The sequence below is a fragment of the Somniosus microcephalus genome, unplaced genomic scaffold (genome assembly GCF_052327205.1).
Source record: "Somniosus microcephalus isolate GS21.2 unplaced genomic scaffold, FLI_Smic_1.0 unresolved_chr9, whole genome shotgun sequence".
NCBI classification, from domain to species: Eukaryota; Metazoa; Chordata; class Chondrichthyes; order Squaliformes; family Somniosidae; genus Somniosus; species Somniosus microcephalus.
Window position 1 is genome coordinate 15,679,042 of NW_028225187.1, and position 16,027 is coordinate 15,695,068.

Consider the following 16,027-nt stretch of genomic DNA (forward strand, 5'->3'; position numbering starts at 1 on the left):
TAAACCTCCTGCCCCTTACCTTGAAACTATGCCCCCTGGTTATTGACCCCTCTACTAAGGGGAAACGTTCCTTTCTATCTACCCTATCTATGGCCCTCATCATTTTGTACACCTCAATCAGGTCCCCCCTCAGCCTTCTCTGCTCTAAGGAAAACAACCCCAGCCTGTCCAGTCTCTCTTCATAGCTGAAGCGCTCCAGCCCAGGTAACATCCTGGTGAATCTCCTCTGCACCCTCTCCAATGCAATCACATCCTTCCTATAGTGAGGCGACCAGAACTGCACACAGTATTCCAACTGTGGCCTAATTAGCGTTTTGTACAGCTCCATCATAACCTCCCTGCTCTTATATTCTATGCCTCGGCTAATGAAGGCAAGTGTCCCATATGCCTTTTTAACCACCTTATCTACCTGTCCTGCTGCCTTCAGGGATCTATGTACATGCACACCAAGGTCCCTCTGATCCTCTGTCCTTCCTAGGGTCCGACCATTCATTGTGGATTCCCTTGCCTTGGTAGTCCTCCCAAAATGAATCACCTCACATGTTTCAGGGTTAAATTCCATTTGCCACTGTTCTGCCCATCTGACCAACCCGTCTATATCGTCCTGTAGCCTGAGGCTTCCCTTCCTCGCTATTTACCACTCCACCAATTTTCTCTACCCGGCCCCCTTCTCCTCCTCCCACCCACTCGCTGCGGGGGGGTCACAGGTCTCCCCACGGGCGCTGACCCCTCGCTAGGGGTCGGGTCTCCCCATGGGGGTTGACCCCTCGCTAGGGGCCTGGTCTTTCCATGGGGGTTGACCCCTAGCTGTGGTGGGGATGGCTCCACACTCGAGGCCCATTTCCCTGCCCTTACCCCATCTCTGATCAATATTTCCCCCTCCCATTGTTCCGATATACTTGCCTTAGAGACGGTGCAATGAAGATTCACTAGATTGATTCCTGGGATGGGGGGCTTGTCCTATGAGGAGAGATTGGGTCGATTGGGCTTATACTCGCAGGAGTTTAGAAGAATGAGAGGGGATCTCATTGAAACTTATAAAATTCGAACAGGACTAGACAGACTAGATGCAGGAAGGATGTTCCCGATGGCGGGGGAGTCCAGAACCAGGGGTCACAGTCTAAGGATAAGGGGTAAGCCATTTAGGACAGAGATGAGGAGGAATTTCTTCACCCAGAGAGTGGTGAACCTGTGGAATTCTCTACCACAGAAGGCAGTTGAGGCCAATTCATTAAATATATTCAAGAAGGAGTTAGATATATTTCTTAAGGCTAAAGGGATCAAGGGATATGGGGAGAAGGCAGGGACAGGGTACTGAGTTTGGATGATCAGCCATGATCTCATTGAATGGCGGAGCAGGCTCGAAGGGCCGAATGGCCGACTCCTGCTCCTATCTTCTATGTTTCTATGATTGAGGCTGTTTCCCCCTGGGCTGGAGAGTCTCGAACCAGGGGTCACAGTCTCAGGATAAGGGGTCGGCCATTGAGGACTGAGATGAGGAGGAATTTCTTCACTCAGAGGGCGGTGAATCTTTGGAATTCTCTGCCCCAGAGGGCCGTGGAGGCTCAGTCGTTGAGTATATTCAAGGCCGAGATCGAGAGATTTTTGGACTCTCGGGGAATCGAGGGATATGGAGATCGGGCGGGAAAGTGGAGTTGAGGTCGAAGATCAGCCATGATCTTATTGAATGGCGGCGCAGGCTCGAGGGGCCAAATGGCCAACTCCTGCTCCTATCTTCTATGTTTATATGTTCCTGTCACTATCCCCCCTCTCAAACCCTTCCACCACTTAGACCCTTCGACTAAACTCGCGATCACACTCTTCCTACCTTTCAATGGACCGCTCAGATTATGACCTTTATTATCCAAGTCAACCTCGTGCAAAATATTTAACCCTGTGTGACAAGAAATCAAAGAGTTATTAATTTTCAAATCGATAATACAATCGCACAAATATTCCTCACGTAAAGCCAGGGCAGGTACAGCACGGGGTTAGATACAGAGTAAAGCTCCCTCTACACTGTCACATCAAACACTCCCAGGGCAGGTACAGCACGGGTTAGATACAGAGTAAAGCTCCCTCGACACTGTCCCATCAAACACTCCCAGGGCAGGTACAGCACGGGGTTAGATACAGAGTAAAGCTCCCTCTACACTGTCCCATCAAACACTCCCAGGGCAGGTACAGCACGGGTTAGATACAGAGTAAAGCTCCCTCTACACTGTCCCATCAAACACTCCCAGGGCAGGTACAGCACGGGTTAGATACAGAGTACAGTTCTCTCTACACTGTCCCATCCAACACTCCCAGGGCAGGTACAGCACGGGGTTAGATACAGAGTAAAGCTCCCTCTACACTGTCCCATCAAACACTCCCAGGGCAGGTACAGCACGGGTTAGATACAGAGTAAAGCTCCCTCTACACTGTCCCATCAAACACTCCCAGGGCAGGTACAGCACGGGGTTAGATACAGAGTAAAGCTCCCTCTACACTGTCCCATCAAACACTCCCAGGGCAGGTACAGCACGGGTTAGATACAGACTAAAGCTCCCTCTACGCTGTCCCATCAAACACTCCCAGGGCAGGTACAGCACGGGGTTAGATACAGAGTAAAGCTCCCTCTACACTGTCCCATCAAACACTCCCAGGGCAGGTACAGCACGGGTTAGATACAGAGTAAAGCTCCCTCTACACTGCCCCATCAAACACTCCCAGGGCAGGTACAGCACGGGGTTAGATACAGAGTAAAGCTCCCTCTACACTGTCCCATTAAACACTCCCAGGGCAGGTACAGCACGGGGTTAGATACAGAGTAAAGCTCCCTCTACACTGTGCCATCAAACACTCCCAGGGCAGGTACAGCACGGGGTTAGACACAGAGTAAAGCTCCCTCTACACTCTCCCATCAAACACTCCCAGGGCATGTACAGCACGGGTTAGATACAGAGTAAAGCTCCCTCTACACTGTCCCATCTAACACTCCCAGGGCAGGTACAGCACGGGTTAGATACAGAGTAAAGCTCCCTCGACACTGTCCCATCAAACACTCCCAGGGCAGGTACAGCACGGGGTTAGATACAGAGTAAAGCTCCCTCTACACTGTCCCCATCAAACACTCCCAGGGCAGGTACAGCACGGGTTAGATACAGAGTAAAGCTCCCTCTACACTGTCCCATCAAACACTCCCAAGGCAGGTACAGCATCGGTTAGATACAGAGTAAAGTTCCCTCTACACTGTCCTATCAAACACTCCCAGGGAAGGTACAGCACGGAGTTAGATACAGAGTAAAGCTCCCTCTACACTGTCCCATCAAACACTACCAGGGCAGGTGAAATGATCAGTAACATGTCATTCTAGAATGGTACACAAGGTGGAGCTGTATGTTTGGTAGTGGGCTACCCACAAGGCAGTAGTCAAGATGGATGCCTGTACACTAGTCCACATGGCTGAATAAATGACTAGCTCAAGCTAGCTGTTCATAATGAAAGCGTCTATTTATTTATGAAAATAACAGCAGGTACAGCACGGAGTTAGATACAGAGTAAAGCTCCCTCTACACTGTCCCATCAAACACTCCCAGGGCAGGTACAGCACGGGGTTAGATACAGAGTAAAGCTCCCTCTACACTGTCCCATCAAACACTCCCAGGGCACGTACAGCACGGGTTAGATACAGAGTAAAGCTCCCTCTACACTGTCCCATCAAACACTCCCAGGGCAGGTACAGCATGGGGTTAGATACAGAGTAAAGCTCCCTCTACACTGACCCATCAAACACTCCCAGGGCAGGTACAGCACGGGGTTAGATACAGAGTAAAGCTCCCTCTACACTGTCCCATCAAACACTCCCAGGGCAGGTACAGCACGGGTTAGATACAGAGTAAAGCTCCCTCTACACTGTCCCATCAAACACTCCCAGGGCAGGTACAGCACGGGGTTAGATACAGAGTAAAGCTCCCTCTACACTGTCCCATCAAACACACCCAGGGCAGGTACAGCACAGGTTAGATACAGAGTAAAGCTCCCTCTACACTGTCCCATCAAACTCTCACAGGGCAGGTACAGCACGGGTTAGATACAGAGTAAAGCTCCCTCTACACTGTCCCATCAAACACACCCATGGCAGGTACAGCACGGGTTAGATACAGAGTAAAGCTCCCTCTACACTGTCCCATCAAACACTCCAAGGGTAGGCACAGCACGGGTTAGATACAGAGTAAAGCTCCCTCTACACTGTCCCATCAAACACTCCAAGGGTAGGCACAGCACGGGTTAGATACAGAGTAAAGCTCCCTCTACACTGTCCCATCAAACACTCCCAGGGCATGTACAGCACGGGGTTAGATACAGAGTAAATCTCCCTCTACACTGTCCCATCAAACACTCCCAGGGCAGGTGTAATGATCAGTAACATGTCATTCTAGAATGGTACACTAGGTGGAGCTGTATGTTTAGTAGTGGGCTACCCACAAGGCAGTTGTCAAGATGGATGCCTGTACACTAGTCCACATGGCTGAATAAATGACTAGCTTAAGCTAGCTGTTCATAATGGAAAGCCTATTTATTTATGAACATAACAGCAGGTACAGCATGGCGTTAGATACAGAGTAAAGCTCCCACTACACTGTCCCATCAAACACTCCCAGGGCAGGTACAGCACGGGTTAGATACAGAGTAAACCTCCCTCTACACTGTCCCATCAAACACTCCCAGGGCAGGTACAGCACGGGGTTAGATACAGAGTAAAGCTCCCACTACACTGTCCCATCAAACACTCCCAGGGCAGGTACAGCACGGGGTTAGATACAGAGTAAAGCTCCCTCTACACTGTCCCATCAAACACTCCCAGGGCAGGTACAGCACGGGGTTAGATAAAGAGTAAAGCTCCCTCTACACTGTTCCATCAAACACTCCCAGGGCAGGTACAGCACGGGGTTAGATACAGAGTAAAGCTCCCTCTACACTGTCCCATCAAACACCGCCCGGGCAGGTACAGCACGGGTTAGATACAGAGTAAAGCTCCCTCTACACTGTCCCATCAAACACTCCCAGGGCAGGTACAGCACAGGGTTAGATACAGAGTAAAGCTCCCTCTACACTGTCCCATCAAACACTCCCAGGGCAGGTACAGCACGGGTTAGATACAGAGTAAAGCTCCCTCTACACTGTCCCATCAAACACTCCCAGGGCAGGTACAGCACGGGTTAGATACAGAGTAAAGCTCCCTCTACACTGTCCCATCAAACACTCCCAGGGCAGGTACAGCACGGGTTAGATACAGAGTAAAGCTCCCTCTACACTGTCCCATCAAACACTCCCAGGGCAGGTACAGCACGGGTTAGATACAGAGTAAAGCTCCCTCTACACTGTCCCATCAAACACTCCCAGGGCAGGTACAGCACGGGTTAGATACAGAGTAAAGCTCCCTCTACACTGTACCATCAAACACTCCCAGGGCAGGTACAGCACGGCGTTAGATACAGAGTAAAGCTCCCTCTACACTGTCCCATCAAACACTCCCAGGGCAGGTACAGCACGGCGTTAGATACAGAGTAAAGCTCCCTCTACACTGTCCCATCAAAGGCACTGGGAGTGTGGAGGGTGTGGTGGCATTCCCTCACCTCATGGCTGTTTGTGGGATCTTGCAGTGCGAAACCTGGCAGCCCTGTTTGGCTATGGAACGAGCGATTGTGGGTTTGAGGTGGGTTCGCCAGGCTCTGGCCGCCTCACTTACCTTGGCCCAGGATCTCGGCCAGAATCCCGCTCAGGGTAGGCTGCTGATCTTTGCTGACTTTGAGATTGAACAAAGTTTCCCACAGGGAGATGATCGCGTGACGGCCCTTCTCTGAAACCCTCTCCACACAAACATTTTCCGCTTGCTTCTTCACGTCGTAGATCTCCTGTGGGTGATGGAGAGAGAGGTTTAGGGTTTCAAAACTGTCGGACTCCCTCCCCTCCCTCAGTCTCCAAACTGTGGGACTCCCTCCCCTCCTTCAGTCTCCAAACTGTGGGACTCTCTCCCCTCCCTCAGTCTCCAATCTGTGGGACTTCCTCCCCTCCCTCAGTCTCCAAACTGTGGGACTCCCTCCCCTCCCTCAGTCTCCAAACTGTGGGACTCCCTCCCCTCCCTCAGTCTCCAAACTGTGGGACTTCCTCCCCTTCCTCAGTCTCCAAACTGTGGGACTCCCTCCCCTCCTTCAGTCTCCAAACTGTGGGACTCTCTCCCCTCCCTCAGTCTCCAAACTGTGGGACTTCCTCCCCTCCCTCAGTCTCCAAACTGTGGGACTCCCTCCCCTCCCTCAGTCTCCAAACTGTGGGGCTCCCTCCCCTCCCTCAGTCTCCAAACTGTGGGACTCCCTCCCCTCCCTCAGTCTCCAAACTGTGGGACTCCCTCCCCTCCCTCAGTCTCCAAACTGTGGGACTCCCTCCCCTCCCTCAGTCTCCAAACTGTGGGACTCCCTCCCCTCCCTCAGTCTCCAAACTGTGGGACTTCCTCCCATTCCTCAGTCTCCAAACTGTGGGACTCCCTCCCCTCCCTCAGTCTCCAAACTGTGGGACTCCCTCCCCTCCCTCAGTCTCCAAACTGTGGGACTCACTCCCCTCCCTCAGTCTCCAAACTGTGGGACTCCCTCCCCTCCCTCAGTCTCCAAACTGTGAGACTCCCTCCCCTCCCTCAGTCTCCAAACTGTGGGACTCCCTCCCCTCCCTCAGTCTCCAAACTGTGGGACTCCCTCCCCTCCCTCAGTCTCCAAACTGTGGGACACCCTCCCCTCCCTCAGTCTCCAAACTGTGGGGCTCCCTCCCCTCCCTCAGTCTCCAAACTGTGAGACTCCCTCCCCTCCCTCAGTCTCCAAACTGTGGGACTCCCTCCCCTCCCTCAGTCTCCAAACTGTGGGACTCCCTCCCCTCCCTCAGTCTCCAAACTGTGGGACTCCCTCCCCTCCCTCAGTCTCCAAACTGTGGGACTCCCTCCCCTCCCTCAGTCTCCAAACTGTGGGACTCCCTCCCCTCCCTCAGTCTCCAAACTGTGGGACTTCCTCCCCTTCCTCAGTCTCCAAACTGTGGGACACCCTCCCCTCCCTCAGTCTCCAAACTGTGGGACTCCCTCCCCTCCCTCAGTCTCCAAACTGTGGGACTCCCTCCCCTCCCTCAGTCTCCAAACTGTGGGACTCCCTCCCCTCCCTCAGTCTCCAAACTGTGGGACTCCCTCCCCTCCCTCAGTCTCCAAACTGTGGGACTCCCTCCCCTCCCTCAGTCTCCAAACTGTGGGACTCCCTCCCCTCCCTCAGTCTCCAAACTGTGGGACTTCCTCCCCTCCCTCAGTCTCCAAACTGTGGGACTCCCTCCCCTCCCTCAGTCTCCAAACTGTGGGACTCGCTCCCCTCCCTCAGTCTCCAAACTGTGGGACTCCCTCCCCTCCCTCAGTCTCCAAACTGTGGGACTCCCTCCCCTCCCTCAGTCTCCAAACTGTGGGACTCCCTCCCCTCCCTCAGTCTCCAAACTGTGGGACTCCCTCCCCTCCCTCAGTCTCCAAACTGTGGGACTCCCTCCCCTCCCTCAGTCTCCAAACTGTGGGACTCCCTCCCCTCCCTCAGTCTCCAAACTGTGGGACTCCCTCCCCTCCCTCAGTCTCCAAACTGTGGGACTCCCTCCCCTCCCTCAGTCTCCAAACTGTGGGACTCCCTCCCCTCCCTCAGTCTCCAAACTGTGGGACTTCCTCCCCTTCCTCAGTCTCCAAACTGTGGGTCTCCCTCCCCTCCCTCAGTCTCCAAACTGTGGGACTCCCTCCCCTCCCTCAGTCTCCAAACTGTGGGACTCGCTCCCCTCCCTCAGTCTCCAAACTGTGAGACTCCCTCCCCTCCCTCAGTCTCCAAACTGTGGGACTCCCTCCCCTCCCTCAGTCTCCAAACTGTGGGATTCCCTCCCCTCCCTCAGTCTCCAAACTGTGGGACTCCCTCCCCTCCCTCCGTCTCCAAACTGTGGGACTCCCTCCCCTCCCTCAGTCTCCAAACTGTGGGTCTCCCTCCCCTCCCTCAAACTCCAAACTGTGGGACTCCCTCCCCTCCCTCAGTCTCCAAACTGTGGGACTCCCTCCCCTCCCTCAGCCTCCAAACTGTGGGACTCCCTCCCCTCCCTCAGTCTCCAAACTGTGGGACTCCCTCCCCTCCCTCAGTCTCCAAACTGTGGGACTCCCTCCCCTCCCTCAGTCTCCAAACTGTGGGACTCCCTCCCCTCCCGTAGTCTCCAAACTGTGGGACTCCCTCCCCTCCCTCAGTCTCCAAACTGTGGGACTCCCTCCCCTCCCTCAGTCTTCAAACTGTGGGACTCCCTCCCCTCCCTCAGTCTCCAAACTGTGGGACTCCCTCCCCTCCCTCAGTCTCCAAACTGTGGGACTCCTTCCCCTCCCTCAGTCTCCAAACTGTGGGACTCCCTCCCCTCCCTCAGTCTCCAAACTGTGGGACTCCCTCCCCTCCCTCACTCTCCAAACTGTGGGACTCCCTCCCCTCCCTCAGTCCCCAAACTGTGGGACTCCCTCCCCTCCCTCAGTCCCCAAACTGTGGGACTCCCTCCCCTCCCTCAGTCTCCAAACTGTGGGACTCCCTCCCCTCCCTCTGTTACTGACCTTTGCCTCTGTGGGCTGGAAGACCCCTTTCTCCTGGAGCTGTTGAATGACCTCGAACGTGTTGCCCTGGACGATGTAGTTCAGATCCGGCTGATAGTATTTGTACATTAAATAGAGCTGATACTTGTTGAATTGTTCAAGGACTGCCCGCAGCTTGGCAACTGCATGGGAACAAGAAAGTAATCGACACTCAATCCAAGTGGAGCCTTTTGACATCCCTGAATGGGACATAAAGCTCGGGCCCATCTCCACCACTGGCCTGGAACTGTGTCACTGATCTGACACACCCGGTGTGGTACTAGAAACATAGAACTTAAAAAAATAGGAGCAGGAGTAGGCCATTCGGCCCTTCGAGCCTGCTCCACCATTCAATATGATCATGGCTGATCCAATACCATATTCCCGCTCTCTCCCCATACCCCTTGATGCCTTTTGTGTCTAGAAATCTACAGGAAACACTTTCTTATCCGGCACCGACAGGACCGGCGCGGTGCCGGTTAATCAAAAAGTCCGGATTACAGAGAGGTATAGTAAAAGGTACGCGAGCCAGGCGTCCCTGTTGCTTAGCAACAGGTGCAGGAACCCCGGCCACCGACCAAGCGTCCCTGTTGCACAGCAACAGGTGCAGGAACCCCGGTTACACGGCCGCAGATCCAGGAACGGCCACAAATATGAAGTAAAACTTAAATATATTCAGTGACTTGGCCTCCACAGCCTTCTGTGGTAGAGAATTCCACAGGTTCACCACCCTCTGAGTGAAGAAATTTCTCCTCATCTCAGTCCTAAATGTCCTACCCCGTATCCTGAGACTGTGACCCCTCGTTCTAGACCCCCCAGCCAGGGGAAACATCCTCCCTGCATCCCTCCCAGTCGGGGAACACTTCAGCAGTCAAGGACATTCAGCCGCCGATCTTCGGGTAAGCATTCTCCAAGGCGGCCTTCGAGACACACGACAACGCAAAATCGTCGAGCAGAAACTGATAGCCAAGTTCCGCACCCATGAGGACGGCCTCAACCGCGATCTCGGGTTCATGTCACGCTACATGTAACCCCACCTGACGCAGGGTCATCCAGACTCGAGTCGTCGTTGGCTTGTTCTCTCTACACAGATGCGGCCGGACCTGCTGTGATTTCCAGCAAAAAAAAATGTTTTTTGTCTGTTCTTTTGTTTTTCATACAGACCCCAGCATCTGCATGTTCTTTGATGTAATGTTTTCCTGACCGACCTGTTTGGACACCATTCACACCTTTGATTGCTGTGATTATCTCTCTGCCGAGGTGTGATAAATGGCAGTTGGAAAGATTACCTGTAAACATCTGACATTATTCTCCGACTATATAAGCTGTGTCTTTATGCATTTCTCCACTTCACCTGACGAAGGAGCAGCGCTCCGAAAGCTTGTGATTTCAAATAAAACTGTTGGACTATAACCTGGTGTTGTGTGACCTCTTACATTAGCCCTGTTAGGATTTTATACGTTACAATGAGATCCCCTCTCATTCTTCTAAACTCTAGTGAATACAGGCCTCGTCGACCCAATCTCTCCTTTTACGACAGTCCTGCCATCCCAGGAATCAGTCTGGTGAACCTTCGCTGCACTCCCTCTATGGCAAGTATATCCTTTCTTAGGTAAGGAGACCAAAACTGCACACAGTACTCCAGGTGTGGTCTCACCAAGGCCCTGTATAACTGTAGTAAGACATCCTTGCTCCTGTACTCGAATCCTCTTGCAATGAAGGCCAACATACCATTTGCCTTCCTAACTGCTTGCTGCACCTGCATGTTTGCTTTCAGTGACTGGTGTAGAAGGACACCCAGGTCCCTTTGTACATCAACATTTCCCAATCAAGCACCATTTAAATAATACTCTGCCTTTCTGTTTTCCTACCAAAGTGGATAACTTCACATTTATCCACGTTATACTGCATCTGCCGTGTATTTGCCCACTCACTCAACTTGTCTAAATCGCCTTGAAGCCTCTTTGCATCCTCCTCACAACTCACAAACCCACCTAGTTTCGTGTCGTCAGCAAACTTGGAAATATTACATTTGGATCCCGCATCCCAATCATTGATATAGATTGTGAATAGCTGGGGCCCAAACACTGATCCCTGCGGTACCCCACTAGTCACCGCCTGCCACCCCGAAAAAGACCCATTTATTCCTACTCTCTGTTTCCTGTCAACCAATTTTCAATTCATGCCAGTATATTACCACCAATCCCATGTGCTTTAATTTTGCACACTAACCTCTTATGTGGAACTTTATCAAAGGCCTTCTGAAAGTCTAAATACACCACATCTACTGGTTCTCCCTTATCTATTCTACCAGTTACATCCTCAAAAACTCCAGTCGGTTTGTCAAACACAATTTCCCTGAGCCCCACACACCAGCGAGTGGTCGGGGAGGGGGATTACAATGGTGCAAATAAACTCACTCTTACCGTCCGCCTTCTCGGAACCTGCAGCTTGTCCGTCTTCCATGGTCCTTGGCGGGGTTAGCCGGCCTTTCGGTCCCAGGTCCCGCCCGGCCGCTGAAGTTAAGGATCCCGTAACATCACTGGAGTGGGGGTGGGGGGGGGAGGAAGAGCGCATTTGACATAATGCTGCACAGAAAGATCCCATTCAGCCCATTCCCCACCCCACCGCCCCCCAACACTGTGCCCTCTCTCTCTCTCTGAAAGAACGGCCACCCCTCAGTCCCATTCTCCGAGAAGTGCGCCCCCCACCCCCCGGACTCCTGGGCCCAACCGATATTCCCCAACCAACACCACCTGAGAACGGATCAACTCCTGCTTGCGGGATCTTGCTGTGCGCAATTCCGGCTCAGGAACAGGACTCTGTCTGTGTTCATGCTCCACACGAGCCTCCTCCCACCTTTCATCTCACACCAGCACCATATCCTTCTATTCCTTTCTCCCTTGTGTGTTTATCCAGCCTCCCCTTAAATGTATCTCTACTATTCGCCTCAACCTCTCCCTGTGGCAGCAAGTTCCACATTCTCACCACTCTCTGGGGAAAGAAGTTTCTCCTGAATTCCCGATTGGATTTATTAGTGACTGTCTTATATTGATGGCCACTAGTTCAGGTCTCCCCCACAAGGGGAAACATCTTCTCTACGTCTACCCTATCGAACCCCTTTATAATCTTAAAGACTTCAATCAGGTCATCCCTCAGCCTTCTCTTTACTCGAGACAAGAGCCCGAGCCTGTTCAATCTTTCCTGATAGTTATAACCTCTCAATTTAACTGAGAGTGGTCTAACCAAGGAATATGGAGACCAGGACTGTGCACAGTGCTCCAAGTGTGGTCTAACCAAGGTATATGGAGACCAGGACTGTGCACAGTGCTCCAAGTGTGGTCTAACCAAGGTATATGGAGACCAGAACTGTGCACGGTGCTCCAAGTGTGGTCTAACCAAGGTATATGGAGACCAGAACTGTGCACGGTGCTCCAAGTGAGGTCTAACCAAGGTATATGGAGACCAGAACTGTGCACGGTGCTCCAAGTGTGGTCTAACCAAGGTATATGGAGGCCAGAACTGTGCACGGTGCTCCAAGTGTGGTCTAACCAAGGTATATGGAGACCAGAACTGTGCATGGTGCTCCAAGTGTGGTCTAACCAAAGTATATGGAGACCAGAACTGTGCACAGTGCTCCAAGTGTGGTCTAACCAAGGTATATGGAGGCCAGAACTGTGCACGGTGCTCCAAGTGTGGTCTAACCAAGGTATATGGAAACCAGAACTGTGCACGGTGCTCCAAGTGTGGTCTAACCAAGGTATATGGAGACCAGAACTGTGCACAGTGCTCCAAGTGTGGTCTAACCAAGGTATATGGAGACCAGAACTGTGCACAGTGCTCCAAGTGTGGTCTAACCCAGGGATATGGAGACCAGAACTGTGCACAGTGCTCCAAGTGTGGTCTAACCAAGGTATATGGAGACCAGAACTGTGCACAGTTCTCCAAGTGTGGTCTAACCGAGGTATATGGAGAACAGAACTGTGCACAGTGCTCCAAGTGTGGTCTAACCAAGGTATATGGAGACCAGAACTGTGTGCAGTGCTCCAAGTGTGGTCTAACCAAGGTATATGGAGACCAGAACTGTGCACAGTGCTCCAAGTGTGGTCTAACCAAGGAATATGGAGACCAGAACTGTACACAGTGCTCCAAGTGTGGTCGAAGCAAGGTATATGGAGACCTGAACTGTGCACAGTGCTCCAACTGTGGTCTAACCCAGGGATATGGAGACCAGAACTGTGCACAGTGCTCCAAGTGTGGTCTAACCAAGGTATATGGAGACCAGAACTGTGCACAGTTCTCCAAGTGTGGTCTAACCGAGGTATATGGAGAACAGAACTGTGCACAGTGCTCCAAGTGTGGTCTAACCAAGGTATATGGAGACCAGAACTGTGTGCAGTGCTCCAAGTGTGGTCTAACCAAGGTATATGGAGACCAGAACTGTGCACAGTGCTCCAAGTGTGGTCTAACCGAGGTATATGGAGACCAGGACTGTGCACAGTGCTCCAAGTGTGGTCTAACCAAGGTATATGGAGACCAGAACTGTGCACAGTGCTCCAAGTGTGGTCTAACCAAGGTATATGGAGACCAGAACTGTGCACAGTGCTCCAAGTGTGGTCTAACCAAGGGATATGGAGACCAGAACTGTGCACAGTGCTCCAAGTGTGGTCTAACCAAGGTAAAGGGAGTGAGGGGAGAGTGGGATTAGACTGGGTGGGATTTTCTGCAGCCGTCGATATTTGGTTCAACTCACCATGCGGGCGAGCAATGCGACCTCATAATCTCTCTCTCTCTCTCTCTCTCTCTCTCTGTCTCTCTCTCTCTCTCTCTCCGTCTCTCTCTCTGTCTCTCTCTCTCTCTCTCTGTCTCTCTCTCTGTCTCTCTCTCTCTGTCTCTCCCTTTCTGTCTCTCTGTCTCTCTCTCTCTCTCTGTCTCTCTCTCTGTCTGTCTCTCTCTGTCTGTCTCTCTCTCTGTCTCTCTCTGTCTCTCTCTCTCTCTCTGTCTCTCTCTATGTCTCTGTCTCTCTCTCTCTGTCTCTCTCTGTCCCTCTGTCTCTCTCTCTCTGTCTCGCTCTCTCTATGTCTCTGTCTCGCTTTCTCTATGTCTCTGTCTCTCTCTGTCTCTCTCTCTCTCTGTCTCTCTCTCACTCTCAGCTCTGCTGTCCTCTCCTGCTGTCCCAGGGAGTTGCCCGCACTGACCTGCTCGCTCCTGGCTTGGCTCCCCTGGACTGGAGCCCCGGTTCTGCCGTCTCACCCACTGTCCCGGGCTGTGTCTCCAGTGCGCTGTGGCGTCGAGCCGTTACTGGTTTCGACTCTCTCTCATCACATCCTGCCTGAATGATTTCCTCCCCCACACACATGTTGAACTCACAGCACCTCTGCAAGGGAGGGAGAGTTGACCGCCTAGGGGAGGCAGCACAGAGCGAGGTGGAGGGATGAGACAAACACCCCGGGCTGTTCTACCTACACTTCAGGGAATCCCAACGCACTTTCCAGCCCTCTCGAGTCTATCACCACATCTCCTACAATTCTCATCCTCCTGTTCAAATCCCTCCATGGCCCTCGCCCCCTCCCTATCTCTGTATCCTCCTCCAGCCCCTACAATTCTCATCCTCCTGTTCAAATCCCTCCATGACCCTCGCCCCCTCCCTATCTCTGTAACCTCCTCCAGCCCCTACAATTCTCATCCTCCTGTTCAAATCCCTCATGGCCCTCGCCCCCTCCCTATCTCTGTAACCTCCTCCAGCCCCTACAATTCTCATCCTCCTGTTCAAATCCCTCCATGGCCCTCGCCCCCTCCCTATCTCTGTAACCTCCTCCAGCCCCTACAATTCTCATCCTCCTGTTCAAATCCCTCCATGGCCCTCGCCCCCTCCCTATCTCTGTAACCTCCTCCAGCCCCTACAATTCTCATCCTCCTGTTCCAATCCCTCCATGGCCCCTCGCCCCCTCCCTATCTCTGTAACCTCCTCCAGCCTCTACAATTCTCATCCTCCTGTTCAAATCCCTCCATGGCCCCTCGCCCCCTTCCTATCTCTGTAACCTCCTCCAGCCTCTACAATTCTCATCCTCCTGTTCAAATCCCTCCATGGCCCTCGCCCCCTCCCTATCTCTGTAACCTCCTCCAGCCCCTACAATTCTCATCCTCCTGTTCAAATCCCTCCATGGCCCTCGCCCCCTCCCTATCTCTGTAACCTCCTCCAGCCCCTACAATTCTCATCCTCCTGTTCAAATCCCTCCATGGCCCTCGCCCCCTCCCTATCTCTGTAACCTCAACCAGTCCCTACAATTCTCATCCTCCTGTTCAAATCCCTCCATGGCCCCTCGCTCCCTCCCTATCTCTGTAACCTCCTCCAGCCCGACAATTCTCATCCTCCTGTTCAAATCCCTCCATGGCCCCTCGCCCCCTCCCTATCTCTGTAACCTCCTCCAGCCCCTACAATTCTCATCCTCCTGTTCAAATCCCTCCATTGCCCTCGCCCCCTCCCTATCTCTGTAACCTCCTCCAGCCCCTACAATTCTCATCCTCCTGTTCAAATCCCTCCATGGCCCTCGCTCCCTCCCTATCTCTGTAACGTCCTCCAGCCCTACAATTCTCATCCTCCTGTTCAAATCCCTCCATGGCTCTCGCCCCCTCCCTATCTCTGTAACCTCCTCCAGCCCCTACAATTCTCATCCTCCTGTTCAAATCCCTCCATGGCCCTCGCCCCCTCCCTATCTCTGTAACCTCCTCCAGCCCCTACAATTCTCATCCTCCTGTTCAAATCCCTCCATGGCCCTCGCCCCCTCCCTATCTCTGTAACCTCCTCCAGCCCCTACAATTCTCATCCTCCTGTTCAAATCCCTCCATGGCCCTCGCCCCCTCCCTATCTCTGTAACCTCCTCCAGCCCCTACAATTCTCATCCTCCTGTTCAAATCCCTCCATGGCCCTCGCCCCCTCCCTATCTCTGTAACCTCCTCCAGCCCGACAATTCTCATCCTCCTGTTCAAATCCCTCCATGGCCCCTCGCCCCCTCCCTATCTCTGTAACCTCCTCCAGCCCCTACAATTCTCATCCTCCTGTTCAAATCCCTCCATTGCCCTCGCCCCCTCCCTATCTCTGTAACCTCCTCCAGCCCCTACAATTCTCATCCTCCTGTTCAAATCCCTCCATGGCCCTCGCTCCCTCCCTATCTCTGTAACGTCCACCAGCCCTACAATTCTCATCCTCCTGTTCAAATCCCTCCATGGCTCTCGCCCCCTCCCTATCTCTGTAACCTCCTCCAGCCCCTACAATTCTCATCCTCCTGTTCAAATCCCTCCATGGCCCTCGCCCCCTCCCTATCTCTGTAACCTCCTCCAGCCCCTACAATTCTCATCCTCCTGTTCAAATCCCTCCATGGCCCT

At 52.9% G+C, this 16,027-nt stretch overlaps 1 protein-coding gene across 3 annotated transcripts in view; it reads right to left on the reverse strand.

Annotated features, from left to right (window-relative positions):
• The window catches only part of LOC147084816 (NACHT, LRR and PYD domains-containing protein 12-like), a 57,617-nt gene extending 43,662 nt beyond the window's left edge, over positions 1-13,955 (reverse strand). For 2 of the 3 annotated variants that reach the window (XM_085979534.1, XM_085979533.1), the window contains exons 1-5: positions 13,840-13,954; positions 11,068-11,183; positions 8,624-8,784; positions 5,735-5,900; positions 1,829-1,894 (exon numbers count right to left, since the gene is read on the reverse strand). In XM_085979534.1, the coding sequence (XP_085835660.1) occupies positions 1,829-1,894; positions 5,735-5,900; positions 8,624-8,784; positions 11,068-11,107 (433 nt within the window). In that variant the 5' untranslated portion in view covers positions 11,108-11,183; positions 13,840-13,954. Of the gene's footprint in view, positions 1-1,828; positions 1,895-5,734; positions 5,901-8,623; positions 8,785-11,067; positions 11,184-13,839 lie in introns of all 3 variants that reach the window. The other variant, XM_085979535.1, reaches the window with a different exon arrangement.
• Positions 13,956-16,027: the final 2,072 nt, after the last annotated feature.